Source organism: Mirounga leonina, unplaced genomic scaffold (assembly GCF_011800145.1).
Source record: "Mirounga leonina isolate KUSES-001 unplaced genomic scaffold, KU_Mleo_1.0 Mir_201, whole genome shotgun sequence".
Lineage (NCBI taxonomy): Eukaryota > Metazoa > Chordata > Mammalia > Carnivora > Phocidae > Mirounga > Mirounga leonina.
In genome coordinates, this window is record NW_023270504.1 from 32,054,756 (window position 1) to 32,079,708 (window position 24,953).

The 24,953-nt window shown below is 50.5% G+C and overlaps 1 protein-coding gene across 1 annotated transcript in view; it reads right to left on the reverse strand.

Moving 5' to 3' along the window:
- The window catches only part of MICAL3 (microtubule associated monooxygenase, calponin and LIM domain containing 3), a 278,800-nt gene that overhangs the window by 19,561 nt on the left and 234,286 nt on the right, over positions 1–24,953 (reverse strand). Inside the window, exons 29-38 of the mRNA XM_035028591.1 lie at positions 21,265–21,402; positions 20,010–20,072; positions 15,945–16,058; positions 15,066–15,212; positions 14,556–14,638; positions 11,594–13,445; positions 10,977–11,071; positions 7,049–7,099; positions 5,337–5,447; positions 3,978–4,071 (exon numbers count right to left, since the gene is read on the reverse strand). Coding sequence (XP_034884482.1) covers positions 3,978–4,071; positions 5,337–5,447; positions 7,049–7,099; positions 10,977–11,071; positions 11,594–13,445; positions 14,556–14,638; positions 15,066–15,212; positions 15,945–16,058; positions 20,010–20,072; positions 21,265–21,402 — 2,748 coding nt within the window. The remainder of the gene's footprint in view (positions 1–3,977; positions 4,072–5,336; positions 5,448–7,048; positions 7,100–10,976; positions 11,072–11,593; positions 13,446–14,555; positions 14,639–15,065; positions 15,213–15,944; positions 16,059–20,009; positions 20,073–21,264; positions 21,403–24,953) is intronic.

A 24,953-nucleotide genomic window follows, 5' to 3' on the forward strand; every position in this document is an offset into this window, starting at 1 on the left:
CCTCAGAGAGCTATGGAAGCTTGGGCCCATCGGGTGAGGCAGGATGACAGGTTCAGTCAGCTGTGCCCCCTCAGAGAAGGGGCCAGCTAGCATGGCTGGAAGATTCCAAACTGCCACGCTCAGCTGAGATTATCTCCTTAAGGACTCAGCCAGGAGCAACCAGACTAACAAGAGGAACAGAATGCAGAAGCAGGAGAGAAAGGACAGCCAATGGTCACAGTTCAGCCTCAAAGATGATCTCTGCCAAGTAGCCAGGGCCAACTGGGACTTCTGACAAGAGGCGAGCCTTAGAAGTGATGTGCTTAAAATAAGAAAAGGAAGGGGCGCCTGGGTGGCTCAGTTGGTTAAGCGACTGCCTTTGACTCGGGTCATGGTCCTGGAGTCCTGGGATCGAGTCCCGCATCGGGCTCCCTGCTCAGCAGGGAGTCTGCTTCTCCCTCTGACCCTCCTCCCTCTCATGCTCTCTATCTCTCATTTTCTCTGTCTCAAATAAATAAATAAAATCTTAAAAAAAAAAATAAGAAAAGGAAAATAGTATGTTTGGAAATATATTCTTATGATAGGAGCTACTATACCCTGAGAATTTCCCAAATGCATCATGGGGAAATCTAATGGAGCTACCAAAGTCTGTCTTTAAAAACAGGACAAATCTGTATTTGGGTGAAGGTGTTTTGATAAAGCTTTGCTTACCAGAGTTTGGACTAGAACAGTGGTTTTCAAACCGTTCTGTGAGACCCTAGGGTTCTTTGAGCAGTATTCCCTGGTCTCCCAACTACCTGATTCACAAATACTTGGAACTCCTTTAAAGCTTACACAAGACACACTACATTCAGAAGTCTGATATGCCGATGTTAACCCACTGAGGACCATCAACACATCCATCTGTGCTGTCAGGTAAGCTTGTTTTTGTGAGGCTCTCAGGACCAAGTTTCTTATGCCATGTGCAAGTATCTGCACTCCCTGAAAATGTGCTAGGGAAGAGGCTATCTTATGTATTTACTTAAATTCTGGCTTCCAAGGAGAGTGGTCGCGAAGAGCTGTACAGGAGAGCACCCTGGGGGGGCCATCACTCAGGGAGACCCAGCCTGTCAGAGTAGTTCCTGTCACAGTGCAGGCCTTGAGGAGGGTAACATTCAGGCCATGATGCCACAGCAGAGCTGGCTTTTGTATTTACTGCATGCTTGGGAGTCTTTCTCTGAGATCTACTCTTTTTTTTTTTTTTTTTTTAAAGATTTTATTTATTTATTTGAGAGAGAGAGAATGAGAGAGAGAGAGAGCACATGAGGGGGGGAGGGTCAGAGGACGAAGCAGACTCCCCACCAAGCAGGGAGCCCGATGAGGGACTCGATCCAGGGACTCCAGGATCATGACCTGAGCCGAAGGCAGTTGCTCAACCAACTGAGCCACCCAGGCGCCCCGAGATCTACTCTTTATAAGGAACTTGCACTGCTGCTAGATTTAGTAGTGATGCTACTGTGTAAACAATTCCTACTGCTCCCACCTTTGGCTTCTTCTGGGACGGAGGTAATTTAAACTGCATGGATCCTGAGATTTCTGAGAGAACTATTAAAACACGGTTGCCATTTCTGGCAACTCCCTCTCTGTGTCAGGATGTTCTCTACACTGGGACCCAGGGATGGACTAGAGGCTGAGGCCTATTATCACTTGCAGTTCTCTACTGTAACCTGTATTTCCAAATTGGTGGTTATCAACATTCTAGAGTGGTTCTTTTTGATTTGAATTTAAACTTACAATTTGGCTTGTATGAAGGGTTCTGCTGCTAAGAAACAAGTTTGAAAACCACTGACTTAGATGAAATCCTGGTTGTATACTTTTATGGAAAGGTAATTACCTAAGCAACTAGAAAGGGGAATTTTGGCAATCTCGCACACCAATCTTCAAGGGCAGAGTTTCTATGACCCCTGGCAGTCAGCAGCTTGAATAACATGGCCTGTTCTAGAAATACTGAAGCAACGCCACAGTCTCGAACTGCATGGCATCCAACAGGTACACAAGTACTATGCGGAAACCATAACCCTGGGGCGGCCCACCTGAACCTCGGAACCCTGTAAGGAGGAGACGCAGACTATCTTCCTTGAGGACTCAGGCTAACAATGAAATGGAGGTACACAAGCCTATTGAGTTATTCTGACTATGTGTTGGAAGATCTATCCCTCATTTTCCATCTTGGCAGAAGTAATCTGTGGGGAAGGATAAGAAGGCTCCCTCCTGACATCAGCAAGAAGAGAAAGCAACAAGGGAAGGGCCCTGTGAGTCCTGTTACAGCTGGGCAGGGCATCCCTGCTTGGCTTAGGCTAACTCCTTCTGGATGGTCAGGCTTAACTCAGGAGGCCAAGGAAGCACATGCAGGGCGGGAAGCCAAAACAAGGATGGTGGGGGACATCACAGCTTCTTTTGGAAGCCTGGAGATCCTCCGAGGTGAATCCGAATCTCCACTCATTGACATGGGCCAGTGCTTGACTCGCAGTCACACGTCCCAGGCTTCTGGCTTACAGGCTGCTCAGTGGTTCGACTTTTTGCATCTCCTTTGGTGGCCCAGGCTTCAAGCAGTAACTCCAGCATCAGGTAAGGCACAAAACCAAGAACATCACATCCTCATCCTTCTCATCCCATCTCTTCACCTGAAGGTCATCACTGAGTCGACTGTTCAGCTGCAATATCTAGGCCTTGAAGGGCCCGGAAAGATCTTCTTCTATGCCTGAGCCCTGACTCCCCCCAAATGAACTTAGAGCCTGCAGAACCCTACGAATTCATCTTGACATCAGGCACATTCTGTGAGGTCAGCTCAGTAAGATCCGATGGCAGCAATTGGCCCCATTCCTGGCTGCCTCTTACTGGTTCTTCTTCAGTTTACAGAGAGCCTGCCTGCCAGGAGATGTAGCCACCCTGTCCCTCTGCCATGCTAGAATAAGGAATAAGGGGTTACTGCAAAGTTAAGTCACCTCCTTTCTTCATCCCCAGCCTCACAACTTGAACGCTGACCCTGGAGGCCTGTGCTCTCTACAAAGACATGGAGGTTTCCCCATCCAGAGGCTGGACTGAGACTCATGGACTCTTGAGAAAGCAGAGATCAGTCACTCCATGCCTGAGTTGGGCCTCTAGTTGGGGCTGGCCCAGTGATTTGAAGGTCCTTAACCAACAGGGCTTCTTCCTGGCCCTTGGGACCAGGGATGGCTCAGGTACTTCCTTGCTTCCTGTGTGCCCCACTGGGCTGAACCCACCTCGCAGGCTCCTTGGATGAACAGTGGGGGTGACTGCACTATGTTCCACAGCTCTTCCCTGGACATGGCAGCCACTGAGCGTACGGCCCTCACAGCCATTCCCGTGTCTACCTTGTGCTGGCTCACCACCATCCCCCGAGCCTGTCCACCCTGCCCCGAGTGACCAGTCTCTGGGAGACACAGAGCCCAGGTTCACACTGGAGGAATGGTGAGGGCTCTGTGGGGCATGTGTCCTCCCATTCTCTGTGTGGTCAGAGCAGGAGAGGGAGCCCACAAAGCTAAACACTGGAGGTGGCAGGTGGGGAGCAGGCTGGGGGCCCCGCTCGTGCAGTTCTGTGATGGCTCCTTGTGGTATAGTGTCCCTCATTCCCAGCTATTTTCTTCTAGAGGAAACGAAGCAGGGGAGGGGGAAAGGAGGAAGAAGAGAGGAGGAGGCCCAGTGCTTGCCATCAATACATGAAGTGGACTGAGAGTTCGTTCTACAGATAAATGGCAAATCCTCCGAGAGGGTGGAAGAACAAGCCCAGGTCTTGGGGCAGTCCCAAACAGAGATGCTTTCCTTTTCCTTTGCTTAATAGGAAGCCCCAAACTCGGTGATGAAGGGCCCCAGAGAACCCTGCTGGAAAAGCAGCTGAATTCCACCTGAGGTGACACAAAACTAGCCTATCATGGGTGGTGGGGGCAGGGGCTTTCCTTTAGGAACAAACCTCCTCACAAAGGAGACCCAGACAATACCTGCTTCACCACGGAGCGCCTTCTCCACGGCAACCCCTCGTTCCTCCAGTTGCCTCTGCTTCTCCTCCACCTGCTCCAGCTGCCGCTGGATAATCTACAGGAAAACAGAACAGCGTGAGCACCCGACTTTCTCTCTCGTCTCCTAGCTTTCAGGAGGACAACTAAACTGTACAAACACAAACAGGGAGAAAAACAAATTAGGTCTGAAAGCTGGAAAGGCTTTTGTCCACGGGCATTAAGCCCGGAGTGGGGTGTAAAGACCACCCGCATCGAATCCCCCAGGGCCTGTCGTTAGTAAGCAGCACAGCTTACTTGTCCAGCCCTCGGCAGGGCAGCTCAGACACAGGAAGTGACGTCAGCTCCTGCAGCAAGGCCTGAGGTACTGCATCCTAAGTAAGACCCTGCCAACAGTGAGGTTGCTAAAACCCTAGCAGGGGTTCTTGGAGGGTACTGCCGAAATCCTGCCTCTAGAAGATTTAAAAAAAAAAAAAAAAAAAAAATTCTAGAATGGAGCAATGCACTAGAATCTTTTTGGAAGCGTATAGTGAGAAGTTTCTCTGTGCTACGTGGGGACTAATCATGGATACCAGAAGGACATTCAACCCCCAAAGCAGCAGCCCATGACATATATCTGGAAAATGGCACACAGAAAACGAAATAAAATCCAAGGATCCAATCATTGCAGAGAATGTGGATACAGAATAATGTTCAAGAAAAGGACTAAAAGATTGGTGGTTTTTGATGCTTGCTAAAATTGAAATTCAGCGGCATAACTTGGTATTTGGGTTTGCTGTTAATGCTTCTCATTGTTTATATCTTTTGATTAGTGTACTAATATGAATACAACTCTACATGCACAATTTCATTATAAAAACATATTGTATTTAGATATCTTTTAATACTTTATATAAAGAAATGATTTTTTGTTCCAGAAAGAAAATCTGGAATGGTCTAGGATCTGTGAGGCCTGAAGATAGAGGCTGATGCCTGGAGGACAGCTCTGACCTGGAAATCCCAGGCCCACCAGAGGCTGACGGGTCACAGATGGCCTCTCGATGACAGTCCTCACAACTGAACTAGTTGACTTTACAATGATTATTCCACAGCAAAGAATTTAGGGAACTCAAAGCCCAGCTCTTCCTTTCTACCAGGAACTCCATAAAAACAAGGCTTCTGCAGTTGCATCAAGCCAGAGGCTTGTGGCCTGACATGTTGGGGCCATCCTCTCAGGTATCAGGGACACCCCGTCTACCTCTGCTCTGTCCTCTCTACCCTCCCGCGTCGTGGACAAGGACAAGCATGTTGGAGAGGAGGGGGCTCTTTCCTACTTAGGAGCTGTGGCCCCTTCAGGGATTTTACCTGGGCTCGGTGTAGCCGCTTCAGTTCCTCTTGCTTGGCCTGTCTCCGAGCTGCCTTCTGCACACGCCGGGTCAGCTTGGCGTTCAGTTCCTCCTCTGTGTAAGTTCTTGGCTGCAGAGAATGAGAGAAATTCCCTCAGTCAGATGCCGCAGGCCTGGGCACAGAGAGCACTTCCCCTAGGTCGGAGCTGCCCTTCTGCAGAGTGCCTGCAGGGTAGACGCCCAAGCTGCGGCTCGGCCAGAGGCTTCACTGACACTTGTCCTTGCTGGAGCCCTAACTGCTACAGGGTACAGCTGAAGCTCTACAAATGAGATACTTCCCCACTGTGACAGGGACAGGAGGCTGAGTGGGGACTGACCGTTAGAAAGTTAAAAGGACCAAGGGTGATATGCTCCTTTATCACAGAGATCACCTGTTTCCCATGGAAGGATGTCTGCTCTTTTTAAGACTTTCTGGAGGTAAAAACATGATAATTAGTTCCCCCAAGCCTCCTGCTTCTAGGAGGGCACTGCAGAAATGTATGCCTGTACAGGGGAAGGAAAAAGAAAAATCGAGATCCTTTTATTTTCTTGTTTAGTATCAAACGCCACTTCCTTCAGATGAATATTTATAAGGTTCTCTTAAGAAGTAACATCTAGGGGCGCCTGGGTGGCTCAGTTGGTTAAGCGACTGCCTTCAGCTCAGGTCATGATCCCAGGGTCCTGGGATCAAGTCCCGCATCGGGCTCCCTGCTCTGCGGGGAGCCTGCTTCTCCCTCTCCCACTCCCCCTGCTTGTGTTCCCTCTCTCGCCGTGTCTCTCTCTGTCAAATAAATAAATAAAATCTTTAAAAAAAAAAAAAAAAAAAAAAAAGAAGTAACATCTAAAGTAGAGAAAATGGGGATGCTTCTATTTTTAAGTGTGAGTGAACCCCAAACTAACTAATGCAGTCTGAAGAAGGGAGATACAGAGGCGAGCCCGGACTGCCCCCAGGGTCTGCACAGAGGCAGCAGTCGGCCACTGAGAGGGACGGGGAGGCAGTCCGGCAGGGCGGTTTCAGCCACTGCTACCAAGCCCTAAGGAGGCAAGAGGCCAGATGCAGGGCAAATCCATGGACACAAGTGCCTGAGCAACTCCACCTGCAAATGTGGGCATCGAGGGTGCAAGGCAGTGTCAGACGCCTTGTGTAAACAGTGAGCAACCACCAAGAGGCAAATGCTGAGGGGTTTGCCGCTATTCTTAACATCTTCTTTATTTCCTCCAAGGAAAACAAAGAGAGACTTTGACAGACTTTAAAAGAGACTTCCAAATTCAACTCAGGAGTATAGTCTAATAATCTTTATTTTAAGAGCTCAAGGACAGTGGAGGGCCAACTGAGCAGGTAAGTCCTTATGGAACATCGTGGTGTTCTAGCACCCTAAGCATTTCATCTTGCAGGTCGTGGAGCTGAGGGCTCGTGAATTCCCCATTCCTGTGGTGCCCAGTCCCATAGGGGCAGCCCTGGAGTGAAATTACCACTGCCACATGCACTCCAGCCAGTTAAGAGCAGGGCATCTCCCCTTCCTCCGCCATGACACAGCTAGAGAGAGTTCTGGGGCCCGTGTTCACTACTGCTCCATGCATGTGTGAACAGTTAGTGAGGATGTGGCTGGAGGGCCAGGGCTAGAGGCTGCCCCGGGTGGTTAATCACAGACATGCATGCAACAATGACCAGCCATGGGAATGAGACACTACCTTTGATGCATATGATCTCCTGAACGCCAAGGCGTGTGGTACATAAATCAACTTTTAAGGGGATGGCAACAGAAAACAAAATAGTAATAATAACAATTAAAAAATTAAAAACAGAACACAGAAATGGAGCAAAATCAGTTAGAAGTTTAAAACAAACACATAAGACTAAAGACTAAAACACATGATTATTTTTCATAATGTCACACAGGACTGAGTAAGTGAGGAACCTGGGGATACAGATCCTAGCAGCAGAGTCTCAGTGAACCCTGTTTTGAATAAGGACTGGGTTCACTTTTTTACCTAGAAGACAGCTTCTTCCTCACTATGCCCCAGATCTTCTTTCTTCTCTTTTCACTCTCCCTTGTGTATAATAAACTAAAGCTGTCTAAATACACGGTTATAGATGCCATTTCTCCTTCAGTAACCCATTTGTTTGTGAAAATTCAGACTACTTCTTTCAGCTCAGTGGGGGGCAGGCACTGGTGGTGGGAAATTCCTGTTGCCAGGGACACAGAGACACAGACACAGAGCAAACTGAGTATTAGACCTAATGTTCTCTTCCAAAAGGCTCTCTCCTGGCAGTGTGGGCCAGGTGGGTTCCTAGTGGGCCACCCAGAAATCCTGGATGGGGGCGGGGGCCATTTCTTGATTATGCACAGTGAAAGGGTGCCTAAAATAGCATAAGTAACTGATATTCACCAAAAATACTTCAGGCACATATGTCTTCCCTCAGACTGACTCATCTCTCCCACAAACCAGAGAGGATGAATCTCAGTATTAGAACAAATCAGCTAAAAAACAGAAGATAGACGGTTTCCCCAAGCAGCATGTGAACCACTCCATAGGAACTACGTAACCACACCTAAGGAGTAGCACTTAACGTCTGCACCTGCGGCTGCTGTAAAAAGTAAAGGGAGTGGGGGCAGTCACTGACTGACTTCTGGCGGGGGCAGGGGGGGGGGGTCAGGTACCACCTTGGCAGAGGCAGCGACTCGAGGGGAGAAATCATGAAGCGTGTGTGGTGTGTTTAGAGAACGAGGCCAGCCAGAGCCGCTGCTTCTGCTGTGACATGGGGACCAGGGTCTGTCCCACAGCCTCTGCACACGCCCATGGCTGGGCCACAGAGGTTAGGACGCAGTGCATCACTTATATTTAAAGTCAGGCTCAGGGCGCCTGGGTGGCTCAGTTGGTTAAGTGACTGCCTTCGGCTCAGGTCATGATCCTGGAGTCCCTGGATCGAGTCCCGCATCGGGCTCCCTGCTCAGCAGGGAGTCTGCTTCTCCCTCTGGCCTTCCTCCCTCTCATGCTCTCTGTCTCTCATTCTCTCTCTCTCAAATAAATAAATAAAATCTTTAAAAAAAAAAAAAAATAAAGTCAGGCTCAGGCAAAGAAAAGAGGCGAATGTGAATTATCTTTTGTTGGTAGGGTTACAGGTGATATTATAGATTTAGTCTGTATTATCTTAATTTTTCTAAGTAAACATTTTAAATAAAAATAAGTTATTTTCAATTTTAAGTGTTTTTTTGTTGTTTGTTCTTTATTTTATTTTTGTGTATTTGTTTATTTTTATTGTGTTATGTTAGTCACCATACACGTTGTAATGAGCACTGGGTGTTATACGCAAATAATGAATCACTGACTACTACATCAAAAACTAATGATGTGCTGTATGGTGGTTTTTTGTTTTTTGTTTTTAAATGAAACAAAACTCAGGCACTTGTTTCACAGATGCCTGACTCAGAGACGGGTCTGTGATGCAAGAGGAACCGTTTCTTCCAGCCACTAGAGATGCTCCCTCCTGACCCCACTGTCCCTTTGTGTCCCACCTTCCTGCTCTGAAAATTTTCAAACCTAGGAAAAGTTGGAAGAGAACAATGAACACCTTTGCCTAGATTTGCTAAATGTTAGAATTTTGCTACATATTTGATATATAATCCTTATATATAATCTTTTTTTTTTTCTGAAAAAAACCCACACCATGGTAAGATTCAGGTCAACATGTCCTAGGCTCAGCTTTGTCTTTCGTATTCCCTGCTCAGCCTCCAGCAAATGGCTCTGCCTCTGTAGGGACACACACGGAATGTGAAGCCCCCCACGCCTCTGATTCTGGGATTCTAGGAGTGGGGGCCATGACTTGTTGGTCACGTAGAAGGGGAAGAGCTCCCTATGTGCCTCAGGTCAGCAGGGCCCCAGGGGAGGCTGCCCTCAGTGACACATATTGCTGAGAAGAAAGCCTTGGCATGGCCAGCTTGGGCAGCCTGCCATTCCACGTTCTGCCAGGATGTTTCATTAATTGGGAAACAGTGGAGAGACTGACCACAAAAGCAACCACAGATGGGAGTTTCTGACCAACAGGAGATGAACCGGCTGAACATCTGCATATCTACATGGAAGCAAAGTGGAACCCTGGACCACATTCTCCTTCACAGACCACCCCCCTCTCCGTGAACCCCCTAAGGCTGTGCCAGTCCCCACTCTCAGCACATGTTGAGGGACCCAGGTACATATCCAGAAGCAGTTCTTAGTCCCAATGTCATACCATTGTGCTGCCTGGCAAAGCACAATGGGGAGCACTTGATAGGAGACCCATGAAGCCAGGCTCCTGGGGGAGAGCCAGCACACAGGGTCCCAACCCTAACTCAGTGCTGGCCTGGCCAGGACAGGTGGGAGTTGGCTCTGCACATGGCAGGGAGGGATCAGAGGCCTGACTGGTCAGGTGTCTTTCTAGGAGAGTGGACAGGTAAATAGCTGGTATGGCCATGGGAGGCCAACAGACCAAGAATGAGAGGAGAACTAAAAGATGGGTTTCCTCCAGTGTGCCAAGTTGTTAAAAGCTGGACTGGGCTGCGAGGAGGGGACTGGCCACAGCTACAGAAGCCATCTTTACTGACCAGACACAGGTGAGGCTCAGGTCTGCTGTGGCAACTCCCTGGAAGCCTACAGAGGCAGACTCAAATGCGAGCCTTGGAGAGCCTTGTAAAGGTATATGACCTTCTGGGGACATCTGTCATTCAGAAAAGGGAGCTGAAGATAGCTGGGCTGTTGCCTGGGACAGGAGGCTGAGTGTGTGTCCCAGGCCAGACAACAGAGATGGTGCAGCTTCAACTGTCCCTATGTGCTGCCCAGGCCTTTCTGGATTGTCGTCCTCACCCCATCACTGTCTCCGTGATGCCGATGCCCTGTTACTTTCTCTAATCCCTCTCCCTCCTCCAACTTCACTGTATCTACACAGAGCTACAAGAGCCCTTGGAAATCAGAAGACTGAATAAATATCCAAGAGCCCTCCACATTGCGGGTTAGCTTTCAGGAGAGGTGAGTGGCCACCCCAGCTCCTAAGCCCGGGGCAGTAAGAGGGACCAAGTCAGATCCATAGTGCCCTACTCAGCACAGAATCCAGGTCAGTTTTCTGGACTGGTTCTTTAATAGCAAAAATTACTCTTTAATCCATAAACGTACAAAGCACGCAGGATGACAGGGCACATTCCTTAGTGACTCAGCCTCCACCTACTGCCTAAACCCATAGTCCCCGTCCCAACCTCCACCAGACTCTGGGGCACAGACAACCCTTCTCCTGTCACTCTGGACACTGGCGGATGCTATTCCACATGGGAATTCTGAGGACAAAAGAATGAATGGACAAAGCCAGCGGCTTGGAAAAATCGAGTGAATCTTTTGAGGACGAAACACAGGAACACTTGCCACTGAAACAAGCCCCAGCTGTTCCCTAGAAAAAAAGCCCAAGAAAAGAACTCCCTTTATGCCTCTCTTACTTGGGCCTGGGCTGGGCTCAGGATTCAGCTGTGGGCTGCCGGGAGATCAGAGGAGGGCCCCACTTTCCACCCCGGGCTGGAGATTTGCTTTCCTTCTTCCACCTCAGCAAAGACCAATACTACACAGAGGTTTTGGGCTGGGCTTGACCCCTACGTACCTCTCGCCTGGACTTCTGGGAAGACCTCTCAAGGATGTCGTCACTGGAGAGGTCTGAGTCCTCCGAGAAGCTCAACTGGCGCCGCAGCTGCAGCTCTAAGGGGATGGAAAGAGGCAAACCGAGGACACCACGGTGCTTTCCTGGTTCCTACATGCACACACGCCGCCAGGGGAGTCGGGGAGAGGCTGGACTTCTTGGCAGTTTGAGGGGCTCTAACCCATGTGGGGGAGCCAGGAGCTTGGAGGCTGACACCTGTGCCGGCCGGGGCAGTGTGAACACTAAATAGACGGCATCCGACGACAGCCCGCCTGGCGCCTTCCCTGGGGTGCTGATCTCCGCCTTGCTCAGAATCAGGCCCTGTCCTGGGGCTGTGTGACTTGAGGAAGTGCACACATCTCCCAAGTCTTACGAGTAAGCTGGGTTTTAGAATTAGTCTATCACCTGGAATATGCTCTGTGAGCCCGTGGTTCTGCTTCCTTCTTCCTTACCCCATTAGCATAGCTCCTAAGAACCCTCGGGGAAGCAGCAGGAGAAATGGATCTTTTGAGGAGAACCAATGGCTGGACGACACACCCCTTATGCCCTGCCGCAGGAGGAATCCCCTGGTGCTGACATACCTGCTCTCACAATGGGAGACATCCTGTGCTTGCCCGAGTCCACAGTGGCACCACTGGAAGGGGTGCTGGAACAGGACTTGTCATCGCCCTTCTTCTTCTTGTCCTTCTTGTACCCAGAAAAGACGGACTTCCACAAGGACTTGGGCTTGGCAGCGGCTTCCTCCAGGAGGTTTGGGCTGGGCTTCTCTGGAGGCCGGCCCTCGCCTTTGGACTTCTTCTCTTTCTTGTTTCTGCGGGGGGAGAAGAGTGACGATCTCTTCTTGCTCTTCCCACTGGAGCCCTCAGATGAGGTGACCGAACCATCGGGGCCCCCTGAGTCCGACGGAGGGGAGAGGACCTCCTCACTAGTGGCTTCGTGCTTCAGGGTAGGCTCCCTGGGGCCTTTGAGAACGGGGCGTTTAGGGGACTCGGGGCCGAGGTCTTTGCCCTTGGAGGCAACTGAGGAGGCTTTGCGGGAGGTGCCTCCTGGGGGCCTGGAGGTCCCAGCTGCCATCTCCATCTCCTTCATCCTACTCAGCTGCTTGGCCATAGCGTCTCTCAATGCCTGGCTCTTCACAGACTTCTCCCTGGCTCGCATGCGCTCCTCAGCCAGCTCCTTGGCTTCTGGAGAGACCACGGGCAGGCCCCTCTTCTGTGGTTGGACCCCACTCTCCAGAGTAGGCAACCTACCATTCTCCTTGGCTAGGGGTGGGTGGAGGGACCTCTCTGTGTGGGGCCAGTGGGAGGGGGGTGTGAAGAACTTCTCCTGTAGACTCGCATCCTCTGTCTTGTCATCATAGGTATCCTCCACGTCATCGGCAAAGGGGATCTCATCCACACTCTCCACAAACGACTTCCGCAAGTCCTCTCGAGGGGGCTGGGCAGGCTCTCGGGGGGCCCGCATAAAGGAGGCAGGTGGTGGGGGTGGGATCACCGAGGCCTTGGGCTTGGTCTCCTTATGCTCATAAATCTGATATGGCTTCCTTCGAAGAGTTGCGGGCTCCTCATCCTGGGGTGGGGGTGGAGGTGGGCTTGAAGGTGGAGTGAGCATGGTGGAGTCTGAGGTGTTGAAGCTCTGGCTGCCCAAGGTTTTCATGTTGGAGGAGCTCCCATGAAGGCCCAGCCCAGAGCTGCTCGACAGATCTCTTCTCTCCTCATGGGAGCTTTTCAGCTCTCTGTCAGATGGGGACTTGGGGGTCGGCAGGGAGGGCTGGTCACCATCCGACTTCGGCAGGCCTAGTCTCTTAGGAACAGGTGGAGGTTTTAGAAGCTGGAGCCCCTCACCCTGAGGAGACTTCTCAACTGAAAAGGATTTTAGGGACACTGGTTTAAAGGCAGGTGAGGGGAAGCTGGACTCGGACACCTTGCTCCGATCCACAGGTGTGAGCCCGAGGCTGCGGCGGATCTCGGCGCTCTTCATCCAGAACTCTGCCACCAGATCGTTCCGTTTCAGGGCCTCATCCACAGCGAGAGGGCTGCCCAGTCTATCCTTGGTGTCCCTTTGGTTCTTCAAGGGGAGGGGAACCACGGGGATGGATGTTTTGGCTGGAACAGGCTGGAAGCATATGGGGGACTTGGTGGGGGATGGGATAGTGGCCTCAGAGGAAGGCTGAGGCTGGGAGCAAATGGGGAGCTGGGTGGTGGTGGGGGTGGAGGTGGCCAACGGTGACAGGTGCTGTGAACTAACTGGGGAGGTAGGTGTCCTGGCTTCCGGCAGAGCCACTGGCTGCGATCGGATAGGAGAGCGCACAGCTCTCTGGTCAGTGGGCACTTCTGCTTTGGGCTTCACTTTGGGGAGCAAAGGTTCAGGGAAAAGGCTCTCCTCGGGCAATTTCACTTTGGTAGGAACAGAGACAGGTGGGATTTGGGCTCCCTACAGAAAAGGAAGATAGAAGCTGCTTAGAAGGAAGGGTTCAATGGTCAGAAGAAACCTATTGGGGAGCTCTCTCTCAAAGGGCCTGTGTTTATGAAATAAATTCCTCTCTCTGTCCTTTAGGCTGTCATTCAAATGGCTCCAGGAGAACCTTCCTCACTTTTTGCTCTATTTGTTCAATTTTTAAAGCCACTCTACTTTACTGAACAGACTCAGCTTTCAGCGTTTGGTTCATCTTGAACACACCCTACATTCTTTGTGCACTGAAATGGACACCTGCCCAAAGCACACTAATGGACCCAGCTCTCCTGACTATGGACCCCAAGAGCTCAAGACCTCTGATGTATGAAGACAGGGGCCCATACTGTAAGATTTAAAACAGCTATTTTTTTTTTTTACAGTCTATACTACAAATTGCCCTTCCCAGGAAGCTCAAAGATCCAGATATTCCTGCACAAATCCTTATATCACCCCACCCATTAGTCTCAGCAAAGCTCGCCCAATTTCACGAATGAAATCACCAAATTCATCTTGCTTCTTAGAATCTCAAAGACCAAACCAAGCCAACCCAGGTCTTGAGTTTGGCCTCCTTCCCTGATCTGTCCTCCACATAGCATTTCCCAAAACATATTCCATAGGACACACTGTTGCGATCTGTTTACATAGCATTCTTCAATGTGTGGCTCACATACCACTGGTAATCTGGGGGAATATTTTTAATTTTAAAACTCAGTCATACGTTCATTTTAACATAACACTAAGAAACAAACTCATCTGTCATATCAAACAAATGATTCCACAAAAATTATTGCTTTAACTTAAAAATAAATTTACTTTAAAATGGTGTGGCATGACAGCAGTGACACAGTGGGGGGATGACTCAGGTCTGGGTAGAGGTACAGCTCAGGGTTAGGGCGATGCTGCCTGGACTGCCTTGTCCTCATGGTGAGGACTGAGTTGGATCCCCAAGGCCACTCCTGTTTTCAGCAGCCCCACTTCGCACAAGCAGCAAAAAAATGGGTTCACAGCAAGGGCCCTAAGATGAAGGAATTCATATGTCCACTCAGGGTCCCATCAGTTCTGTCCCCACAGTGATCCCTGAGCCCTTACCTCTGCCACAGGGCTGTGGCCTGGGGAGAGCAGACCGGCTTGCTCCTCAGGAGACGGGGCAGGGCTGGGGACTTGGGCGGGACCTGAACAGAACAGACACAGGCTTTATAAGAGGAAGCACCCCCCCCCTTCCCGCTGAGGGTTCCTCTCCCAGCCATCTCTGCGGGGGGGGGTTGCTGTTGGCCAGCAGAAAGTGCTTTCCCAGAGTGTCCCTGAATGCCACCTCTGCTCATGTTGGAAGTGCAGACTTTTTTCGCATGTGTGTGATCTGTGTCCAGCTTGGAGATGTACCTCTGACCCTTTCATGGCTCCAGAGCACACACAGAAAGGGCTGTTGGCCGAAGCCGCGTGCAGGGTCCATGCACGGGGAAGGAGGACAGCAAGCAGAGCTGTGTGCCATTGGAGGTGAGCCAGCTCCCTCAGGGGACCTGTGTCCTGGGGGCTGCTCTCGTCCCTGCAGGCTCTCAGTGGGAATTCTGGAAGCAGTTTCTCCTGAGTCAACAGACTTACTTCTCTCCTGGTGCCCTGGTGTGGTGACGGGTTGCTCCTCCTCACTTTCTGATGCCCTCAGCTCTAGCTCCGCTTCCACCACTGCCTGTTGCTGCATGTGAAGCTCCGTTTCGGCTTCTGACGGGATATCATCAGACCAGTGCTGATCTGGCAGAGGGAAGGGAGGGCACAGACCACCCGAGTGAGGCCCTGCTTCTTTTCCAGTCTCCTGCCATCCCCAGAAAGCAGCCAAACCAGCATCTTGAGGTGTAGACCTGTGCCACAGCTGGGCCCTGCCTACTGGTCCCCAGTGAGAGACTTGGCCCAAAGCCCCTTATTCTCTGCAACATGGTGCTCTCATCAAAGCCAAATGCACAAGACGGCACCTGATGGACCAGAACAGAGAGAAACACAGTGCACGTGCCTGTGAAGGGCAGGCCTTGCTTCGTGGACTCACCAATGTTCTGTGTTTCCTGCAACACCACAGCGACTCCGTGCTCCCTCACAGGCTTGTCTGGACTCTTCTCATTTCTTTCAGGCTAGTCCCTGCCCCCTTTTCCCCAACAAGTAGACTGTAATTCTTAAAATACCATCTCCTTGCAGCTACATTTCAGAGGACATCCACTGAATTAGAGGCCCTTGTCTAAAGCACCCAGTCTGCTCAGTTTCTCAACCACAGCTCACTGAACGCAGGCTCTGCTGTCTGCTGGCTTAGGGGTGGAATGACACACATTCAAGTTAGTGCCAGGACAAGGAACGCGAGCAGGGGACCTAATGGCAGCCTCTTCTGAGTGCCTTGCTTTTGCTTTAACGCATATGATCTTTCCTGAGTTGCATTCACACAGTGGGGAAGAGGGCGGTCAGCACAGTGGAGAGGGGAGGCTCTGGGGTCCCCCGTACCATCATCCAGCTCAGCACCAGTGTCCCCTGTGTCCCCATTCTCCGCTGCCTCCCCTTCTATCTCTGCCGGCTCCGAATCCACATCTTCCTCCAGGTCATTCTCATCAAATGGGACTGTAAAGCAGAAAGGTTCAAAGGAAGGAAGAAAAGGACAGACAGATGGACAGAGAGACTGCCTGTGCAGGTGTAAGGGGGCAGTGGTCTTCCCAGGGCTGCAGTGTGAAGACCTCGAGAAGCAGGGAGATGGATTCCGAAGTGTCTGGATTTGGACCCCAAGGCAGACGTCAGCCAGACTTGGGGGAGCTAAAAGCAGTGTGGGTGCTGGCGAAGGCCCAGGGTCCTTCCTGAACACACGGGACTAGCACTGCTCAACTCCAGCAGGGTCAAGTGGAAGAGGGAGAGCAGCATCAGGTCTGCTCATCTCCCCTCCTCCCCCGGGGCTGCCGGAAACTCCTCGGTGTGAGAAGAGGGGAGACGCTGCTTCTCCGGGCCCAGCAGCAACAGCAGCTCTGGGCTGCGTCACATGCCATGAGTCACTGAATCCTCACAACGATTCACTAGAGGGGCTGGGGGAAACCGAGGCCACACGGCTCCATCTAGCAGCTCCGTGCTATGTGTCGGTGAAATCACTGCCATGTGAGGGACCAAGAGGACCCCCGAGGGCACCTCCCTCCCCTTTCAAATGGCAGAGGTTGCAGCTTCGCTTGGGGTAACTCAAGAGAAATGTGTTGTTGTTTTTTAAAGCATGAGGGAGATGGTGAGGGGATATGTAAAGTTCATTTTCTAGACTCAAGAATAGCCCTTCAGTGCTACAGAATGAGGCAAAGCACTTGTCGACTTCATTTTCCTCAGGAGGAACCAGCCCCCAAACATACACACACACACACTCTCTCTCATTCAGACCTGTTCCCAACCTCTGCACACCTGGAGCTCACACTAACAGTTTGGAGTAAGAGAAAGCAATTGAGAAAGCAACGCATGCTGCTTTAAAGGATGCCGTGAGATCCCGTGGTCCCTGGGACTGACAGTCCCCGTCGGTCAGGGGTCCTGAGGGCTTCTTCTAGGGTTTGAAGCACAGCCACTCACCAAACAGTCCTAATTGTTCTCACTTCAGGAAAAGGGGTTATGTTTACATTTGCATATCCAAGAGCTGGAGACTCCAAGCCCAAGGGGTCGGGTGGGCAGCAAGGGCACTGGCGGTGGCAGAGCTGGGGAGATTTCTTCAAAGACGGTACCACAAGGAGAGGCCGTGCAAGGACCAGGCCCTCTCAAATCACTGGTCTTCCCATTGTCCAGCCTCTTGAATCTGTACCCCTGCTACGGTGAGCATGTGCACGGTGAGTGCGGACACCAAGGTCTGAGTGTGATAAAAATCAAGTGACTACCTGTGGAGGTGGGGTGGGGAAGACAGGGAAGGGGCACTCTGAAGATGCTGGCTTGACCTAGTCACAGGAGTTTTTGTTAAAAAAAATATATATAATTCCTTGGGGCGCCTGGGTGGCTCAGTCAGTTGAGTGTCTGACTCTTGATTTCGGCTCAGGTCATGATCTCAAGGTGGTGAGATCGAGCCCTGCGTCAGGCTCCACATTGGGCATGGAGCCTGCTTCAGATTCTCTCTCACCCTCTGAACATGCCTCCCCACCCCCGCTTGCTGGCACAGTCACACACACTCTTTCTCAAAAAAAAACAAACACAAAAAAAACAACAATAAAAATAATTCCTTAAGCTGTATAATTATCTTACCACCCCCTTTGTCTACTCAGCTTATTAAAAATAAGGTGGTGACTTGCATCTAATTCTGGAGAACCATTCAAAATAGGTTTGGAATGGACTCCGGGGAAAGACGGGTGAGTTCCAGAATAAATCCTAGGCTGGCGAATAGTTAATGTCACACTCCTCCTTTTGAGATACTGTGGAGCTGGTAATGCCAAGATGCTTTCCTGTGATGGTAGCATTTGTGGGGAAAAATACTGGGGGTAAAACTAGTCAATTATTTCCACAGGTTTAAAATCTTTGTGTGGTAATACTGCTGTTTCAGTTCATCATACACCATGAAGTGGGACTTCTGAGGAACACACAAGTCTCTGTGCCTCCTCAAACCTGAGCTTCCTGTCTGGATAACGAGCTCATGGTTTTATGACACCATTTCTGAAGAGGTGGGGACACAGATGCCTCTCTTCCCCCAGCACTTTTCTCCTTTGGCAGTCACCCCAACCCAGGGGAAACAGAACCAGGGCTCATCCCGCTAGGGTCCACTGTGCCCAACACGCATGCCCAAGTAAATCTATGAGTGTCTGGGCATCAAGAAGGTAATTTATACTTCTGTTGGCAAGTGCACCGGATGTGAGCACAAAGGAGACCACAACAGGACTCCCCAGTCTGGCACTGTTCCAGTCACACTGCCCCACGTCAGCCTGATCCCAGCCCCGGTCCCTTGGCCCTCACATGGTTCTCTGACTCAGAGTTGCTATTAAAAAGTGACTATGGACTCTGAGAAACAAACTGAGGGTTCTAGAGAGGAGGGGGTGGGGGGATGGGTTGGCCTGGTGATGGGTATTGAGGAGGGCACGTTCTGCATGGAGCACTGGGTGTTATGCACAAACAATGACTCATGGAACACTACATCAAAAACTAATGATGTAATGTATGGTGATTAACATAACATAATAAAAAAGCAAATTAATTTAAAAAGAAAAGAAATGTCTGTTGTAGAGTCAGAAAGGTACTAAGTCTACAGTCCTTGGGAGTACCTTGAAAGGAACAAGTGTCACATATATTAAAAAACAAACAAGTGAGAAATATCAATGCAGCAGCAGATACTGGAGAAACGCAGCTTGAGGGATGGAATTGGGAGATTCAACCCAGGTTAAGATGGAGTGCAGAGTGCTAGAAGCTGCCACACACTATGGAAGCTAGGAATCACAGACATACGTAGCTTTTGCTTTATTTCAGCTGCCAGCTGGGAAGTCCTGATACCTCAGCCTCTCCAGCCATGGTGGGAGATGTGACTAACTAACTAGGAGGGATGCCCAGCCAGCTAGGGTCTGGCTCCCTGTGGCTCTGTGACTTGTGTGCCTGTGTCCACTCTTCCTGCTGCGAGTGAGGACAATGGGCTGGGCTGGTAAGAGGCTGGTGGTAAAGATCCATGAGCTCCAATCCTACCCATCCCAGAAGCAACCACTAGGACCACAGTTCTCAACCAGGGGGGCAATGCTACTCTTCTTCAAGTGGTATTTGATATTGTGTAGGGCATTTTTTGGTTGTTGCCTGGATGGCTGCGGCAGGAGGTAGAGGCTGCATGGCTGACGTTTCGAGGGCCAAGGCCAAGGAAGTTAAATGTCCTGCAATGCAGAGAACTGTCCTGCCCTCGCTGAGCACTGCTATGGCCCGCGTTGAGAAATACCTCTCCAGAAAAGGTTAGGAAGGACAACCAAGGTTTCTGAGCTATCTCTTGGCCTAAGTATTTAAACAGACCCCGCACCTCAGTATGCAGACCCAGTGGACGCTGCGTCTAGTTATACCCAGCCTGTCCCTCTGAGCTGGACAATATCCACCAATCCTCTGTTACCCCCTCTTCACTGAGGAGTCTTCCACAAGTCCCTGAGTACTGCAAGTCTTTTCTGTACTTTGGTGGGTTTGTGGAATATTAACCAATTCCTCTATTTTTATACCCAACTGCTACACAACTTAATTTCTACAGACTTTAAAAATCACTGCTAAAAATGTTCCCTCAGCTTTGGCCTTTACTCAACCTTTAGCAGCAGCAGCAGCAGCAGCAGTAGTAGTCGTAATAATAATAATAATAATAATAATAAAAATAAAAATAAAAAGTTTAGTCAGTTCTGTCTATGCTACTGCCCTCCTCCAGACCTTCCCTGAAGGGCGTGGGGTGCGCATCCGGTCCATGCAAGGATGGGCTGCCTGAATGAGGCATGCATGTGCCCCCCCTCCCAACCCTGGCATGCACTAGCAGCAGGACCAGAATTCTAGTGTTAAGGTATGAGCAGAGCTGCCAAGAGAGAGTGGTTATGGTGAGTGGGGAGAGAACAAACATCACCAGACTACCTCCGGAGACTGTCTCCAGCCAGGCCTGCACGGCTGCGCGGCGTATGGAGGGAAGGTCAGGCACTGAATTTAAAACAGACGATAGATACAAAGTTACACAGGAATGCGTGCTCCCCGTGAGGAGAGCTGAGGTCATCCTAGAGCCCCGAACAGAAGAGAAACTGAGAGATGTTACAAGCCAGAGGCCTGTCTGGCACCGACAAGGGGTCCCAGTCCCATTGTAACCCAGTCCCATTGTAGGCATTCAGGATGAGAAAAGGAGAGAAAGCATAGGGAGGGTCAACTGCAGCTCAAGGCTGCGGAGCTACCCCATGCTGCAGGCCAGTCCGACGTCCCTGTTCAGCAGGGTCTCTCTCCTCACTCCTGCTGACTGTTTATGCTGCTGCAAAAGTAGTTAACAGAGGTTGGTCTTGCCTATAGGTAAAGACTTGGGGCTGGGGAGAACCAGATGTCCCCGTGAAGGGCTAAACTTCATGAAGGCAGGGAGCACCCCCTTTGTCTACTCAGAGCCTTACAGGGTGTGTGGCCCCATCAGGCACTGAACAGAAGCATGAAGAAAAGTGAGTGAGAGACAGAGGTTGATGACGCCAAGGATCCATATTTGGACAGTGGGTATGCTGAGGTTGGAAGGCGTGGAGAATGGCACGGCAGCAACCACATCCCTCAGCAGTCTCCATTTCCCCCTTTTATTGCTTGCTATTCCTAGAAGAGGTCAGGCTAAAGTTCGTCCTCACCCTACTGTGGAACACAGACCGTCTCACCTGAAACCTAGAGCTGAACATTAGTCTATCTACTCTAAAGGCCTCCTGGATTGAAATCGCTTCTTCAAATTTCATTTCAGTTCAAAATATAGTCCCCCACCCTGTTCTGCCAATGTACATTCACACTCAAGACACACCACACAAGGAAAGCACCAGAACATTTTACCAAGTGGACAGAGGAACCCTGTCTAGTCATATGGGGAAAGAAAGCAAATTCTTGGTTTTCCCAAGGTCAAGTTCATTTTACTAGTTTGCATCCATGGAGAAAGAGCTCACAACCTCTTAACCCATAGAGAACTTTACATATCCTCAAACAATAGCTAAGGGTAGTGGTCACAATTAACATCAGGAAAATAAAATGGATCGTTGGCTTACATTTTGATCAAACTGATGGCTTTGATCCTAACGGAAGAGTTCTCTGCAGCAACGAGAGGGGAAGCAGGGACAGAAGGTGCTCTGAGGGGCATTGGGACCTTGGATCTTGGAACAGTTACCTCTAGAAGTGGAGGACTCAGAGGTTGGTACCATTTGCTCCTCCTCCTCTTTCTCGCGAATATGTGTCCAGTGCACATCAGCCTGGATCTCCAAGGGGTCGGCCGGATTTATGATCTGCTGTAGCCTCTGGCTCCCGACTAGTATACCAGGGTCAGAGGTGGAGGAGAGAAGGAAGGGAGAGATGATGGAGGAAGGAAGCAGAAAATAAACAGTCAAGGAAAGGAGGGGATGAAACACCACAGAAAAGGAAACAGAAAGAAAAGTTACTGTATTTGCCAGGATCAGTTTGAATCAGAAAGAGGCAAAAATTGAGAGTGTAAACACACACACACAACACACACGATTCCCACTTGTTCAGCTTGATTTAGTTGTTTCAAGCTTCACTTATACTGTTAATTTCAACGAAGAGAACCATACATTCCAACTCCAAACAGAAAGAACTCTCCTTTCTGATGCTCTTTTCATCTTATCTGCATTTGAGGGACCCAAATGCCCAGTCAGAAGAAAGAGCAGGTTACAACTGCCTCTGAAGGGCCACCCCTCCAGGTCATGAGTACTCAGCACAGTGCCTACCGCCACCTGTCATGTTGACTGCTTCTCCTCTGAGATTTCAGCCAACTGACAAGAGAGAAGTGGGATGGGGCAGTATCATTCTGTCATGAACCAGCTAATTCACGCAGGATAGAAACTTACTTTGTTGGTACTTTAGTGTTTATCTTTTGCAGCTAGAGAGAGAAAAAAAATCCCCCTTCCATAATAGGTCTCATGCTGCATGCTGGTCTGTGGCAGGGACAGGGCAATGGGGAAAAATGGGAGTTTGGGGAGGCGATGGCTGGGAGAGGAAGCAGAGCTCTATCCTGTAAATTCCCAAAGCTTTGGGGGTTCGTGGGAAGGAATAAAACAATACCTCTTTGCTTTTTCTGAGGTCAAAACCCTTTTCCTTAAAACTCCATTTGGTGCCCCACTGCTCCCCTCTGGACACAAGACCTGCCTTTTTAGCTAAATGAGAACTCACCAGCAGCCCCTTCAAATTATTCCTGCTGCCAGAGCCCAAGGAATATACATGCAGCCCCTGCCCTGTAAGCTCCCTATAATCAGTGCTTGGACCATGCCATACAGTTGGGATAAAATAAAGGAACAGCCAGTGACTTGGAGAGGGGACACTTCGGGAGGGAGGAAGGCTTTTCAGGCAGCAAGAGCAGGTGCCACCTGATCTGAAGGACTCTGGGATTCCTGATGGGAGCCCACTCTCAACAATCTAACTGGACAATTTGGCTTTGGCGTCACGATCACACAACCTCTTTTTTTTTTTTTTTTTTTTAACACAACCTCTTGATTTTTAAGCAATGGAGAACGTGATATGGACAGAAAGTACCAGTAAGACCACCAAATGTGGGTGCGGGCACCATGCTGTGTTAAATGTGGGGTGGTAACCCCGCATGCACTCTCTCGTTGGAACTGCTGGTCTCCACAGATTCATTTTCCTAAGGTCAACCGGCTTTTATGGTGTTGGATGGGGCTAAATCCCAGCAAAGTCACCCAACAGCTTGAATGTCATATGACTAAGGAAGGTAAGTCAAAGAGAAAGATGTGGATGCTGTCTTCATCTTCTAAGCAACAAAGAGAAGACAGTGAGTCTTCACCCTCAGATAATGTTCTGCATCCTGTTCATAAATGAAGCCTTGGGGACTTATCAGCCAGCCTGTCCTCCTTTTTCAAAGAAAGGTTACAAGGCACAGTGGAGGGAGGCTCTGGGCACCTCTGCTGGTGACGGTACCCATGCCGCTCCGCCACTTACAGGCGCCGTGACTGCAACCTGAGGTTCTCTGCAGTAGAAGAGGCCAGGTCTTTGCTAGAGCATGGGGCTTGCGGCAAAGCATACAAGGGGCACAGACGGGGCCACATTCAATAAGGCTGCTTCTGGAGTCTTCTCCTCTGACTGCCCCTTGACTCTCCTTTGTCTCTCTATTTTGTACATGACCATTCATGAAAGCTGGCCCAGGGACAGGTGCCGAGCTAGGTACGTGCCAAAGCCTGCCAGGGCAGCTTTATAAAGCACAGATCTTTTCATGTGGGACCTGCTCTTGAAGGCAAATTCTGGATGGCTGCTAGGGAGCCAGGGCAGAAGGTGGGCAACGGGCAGAGCGGGTACCTTTACGTGTACCCATAGCTTCTTCCTTTGACAGCTGCTGGAGCCACTGGCCTTGCAGGAGTTCTCTGTCCCAGGGGCAGTACTCCCCTTCTACAGCAGGGGGAGCCAGACACCCACAAACACAGCATCAAGAATCCCACGCGGGGATAAACAGAGAGAAGAGAGAATGGAAGGGAGGAAAGAGAATAGAGAAGAGTTATCTTCAGGTGCAAGGCAAGAACAGCCTGTCACTGTCTACACAGCCATAGAAGTCCACTGCCCAGAAGCTACACACACCACGGGCTAGGAACACAGGCCCAGGGTTGGGCTGAATTTGTCGGTATGTTTCTCCCATTAAATCCCATCCCTGCAGGCTGGTTCTTGACGCTAGTTCCAGATCCAGGAAATTAAGTCTGTGTGGAGGAAAGCAGGGCTAAACTCTCCCACAAAGGGTACAGACTTTGACTTTAAGCTGTGTCTGGGGCTAAAGCCACCGGACATATGAATCACCAGCTAGAGATAATGACGTCTGAAATGATACAAACAAAATACCTTTCCCCCGATGCACTGTGAGCACGATCGCCCCCCTGACTACATGGACACGGGGGCAGCCCTGAGCCTGAGCCAGCCACAGCAGGATGGAGAACTCAAGCTGACAGCTTCCCGGCCCACGGCCTGCCTCCTTCTTACATGGACCTTACACATTTCTCATCAGAATGAGGAGGGAGGGACAGGCCACCAAGGGCTGCCTCTGTAGGCCTCACCCCAGCCTCCATCTTTGGAGGGAAGAGCGCAGGAGAACTAGGTCTGGAGAAGCCCCTTAGGGGCCTGAGGAGGCTGTGCTTTCCTCTTGCCTGCCCTGCCTCACCAGGGGGAGCTACACAGCTCTCAGGACCGTCTCAGTACTGTGCATCCTGTCTGGGAAGGGCTCTGCATCTGGTCAGCACTCGGGCCTTCCCGTGCCAGGCTGCGGGGATGGGATCTGCGCGGCCAAGCACATGAATTCAGGGAGGGGCAGAGGTAAGCAGGAAGAGCAGCAGAGAAATCTAGTGCCAACTCTACGAGGCCCAGTGCTGTCCTGAATTTAACATGCTCCTCTGACAACGGCTGGGAAGGGCTGGTGCTTTAAAGGCCCATGTCCTTCTCCACTCCATGCGCCCTGGGGAGAGAGCTCGGCCGTGAACTGACATGGCACCGCTGTCAGGGGGACTCAGGTATCTACCTGCCCTAGTTTCTTCCTTACCACCCACCAGACTTCTGTGCAGCCAGGGCAGGGAAAGAATGACCCTCTCTCTTACAGAGGCAAGAAAAGGAGACCCACCAAGTTCTTCCTCATCACTCAAAGACACACACAGCCAGAGACAGGGACAGAACTGAAACATTTCAAGTCAGAGCCAACCAGACTGACTTAGTGCTGGAACAGATGCTCCTTCTAAGGACACTGGTCCAAACACGTTACTACCTGTCATCAACCGAGCCTTGTCTCGTGGGCACCTAGCCCCTCCTCAGTGACTACAGCTCTGAGCAGAGTGAGATTCAGTGCTCTGCAGCCTCCAA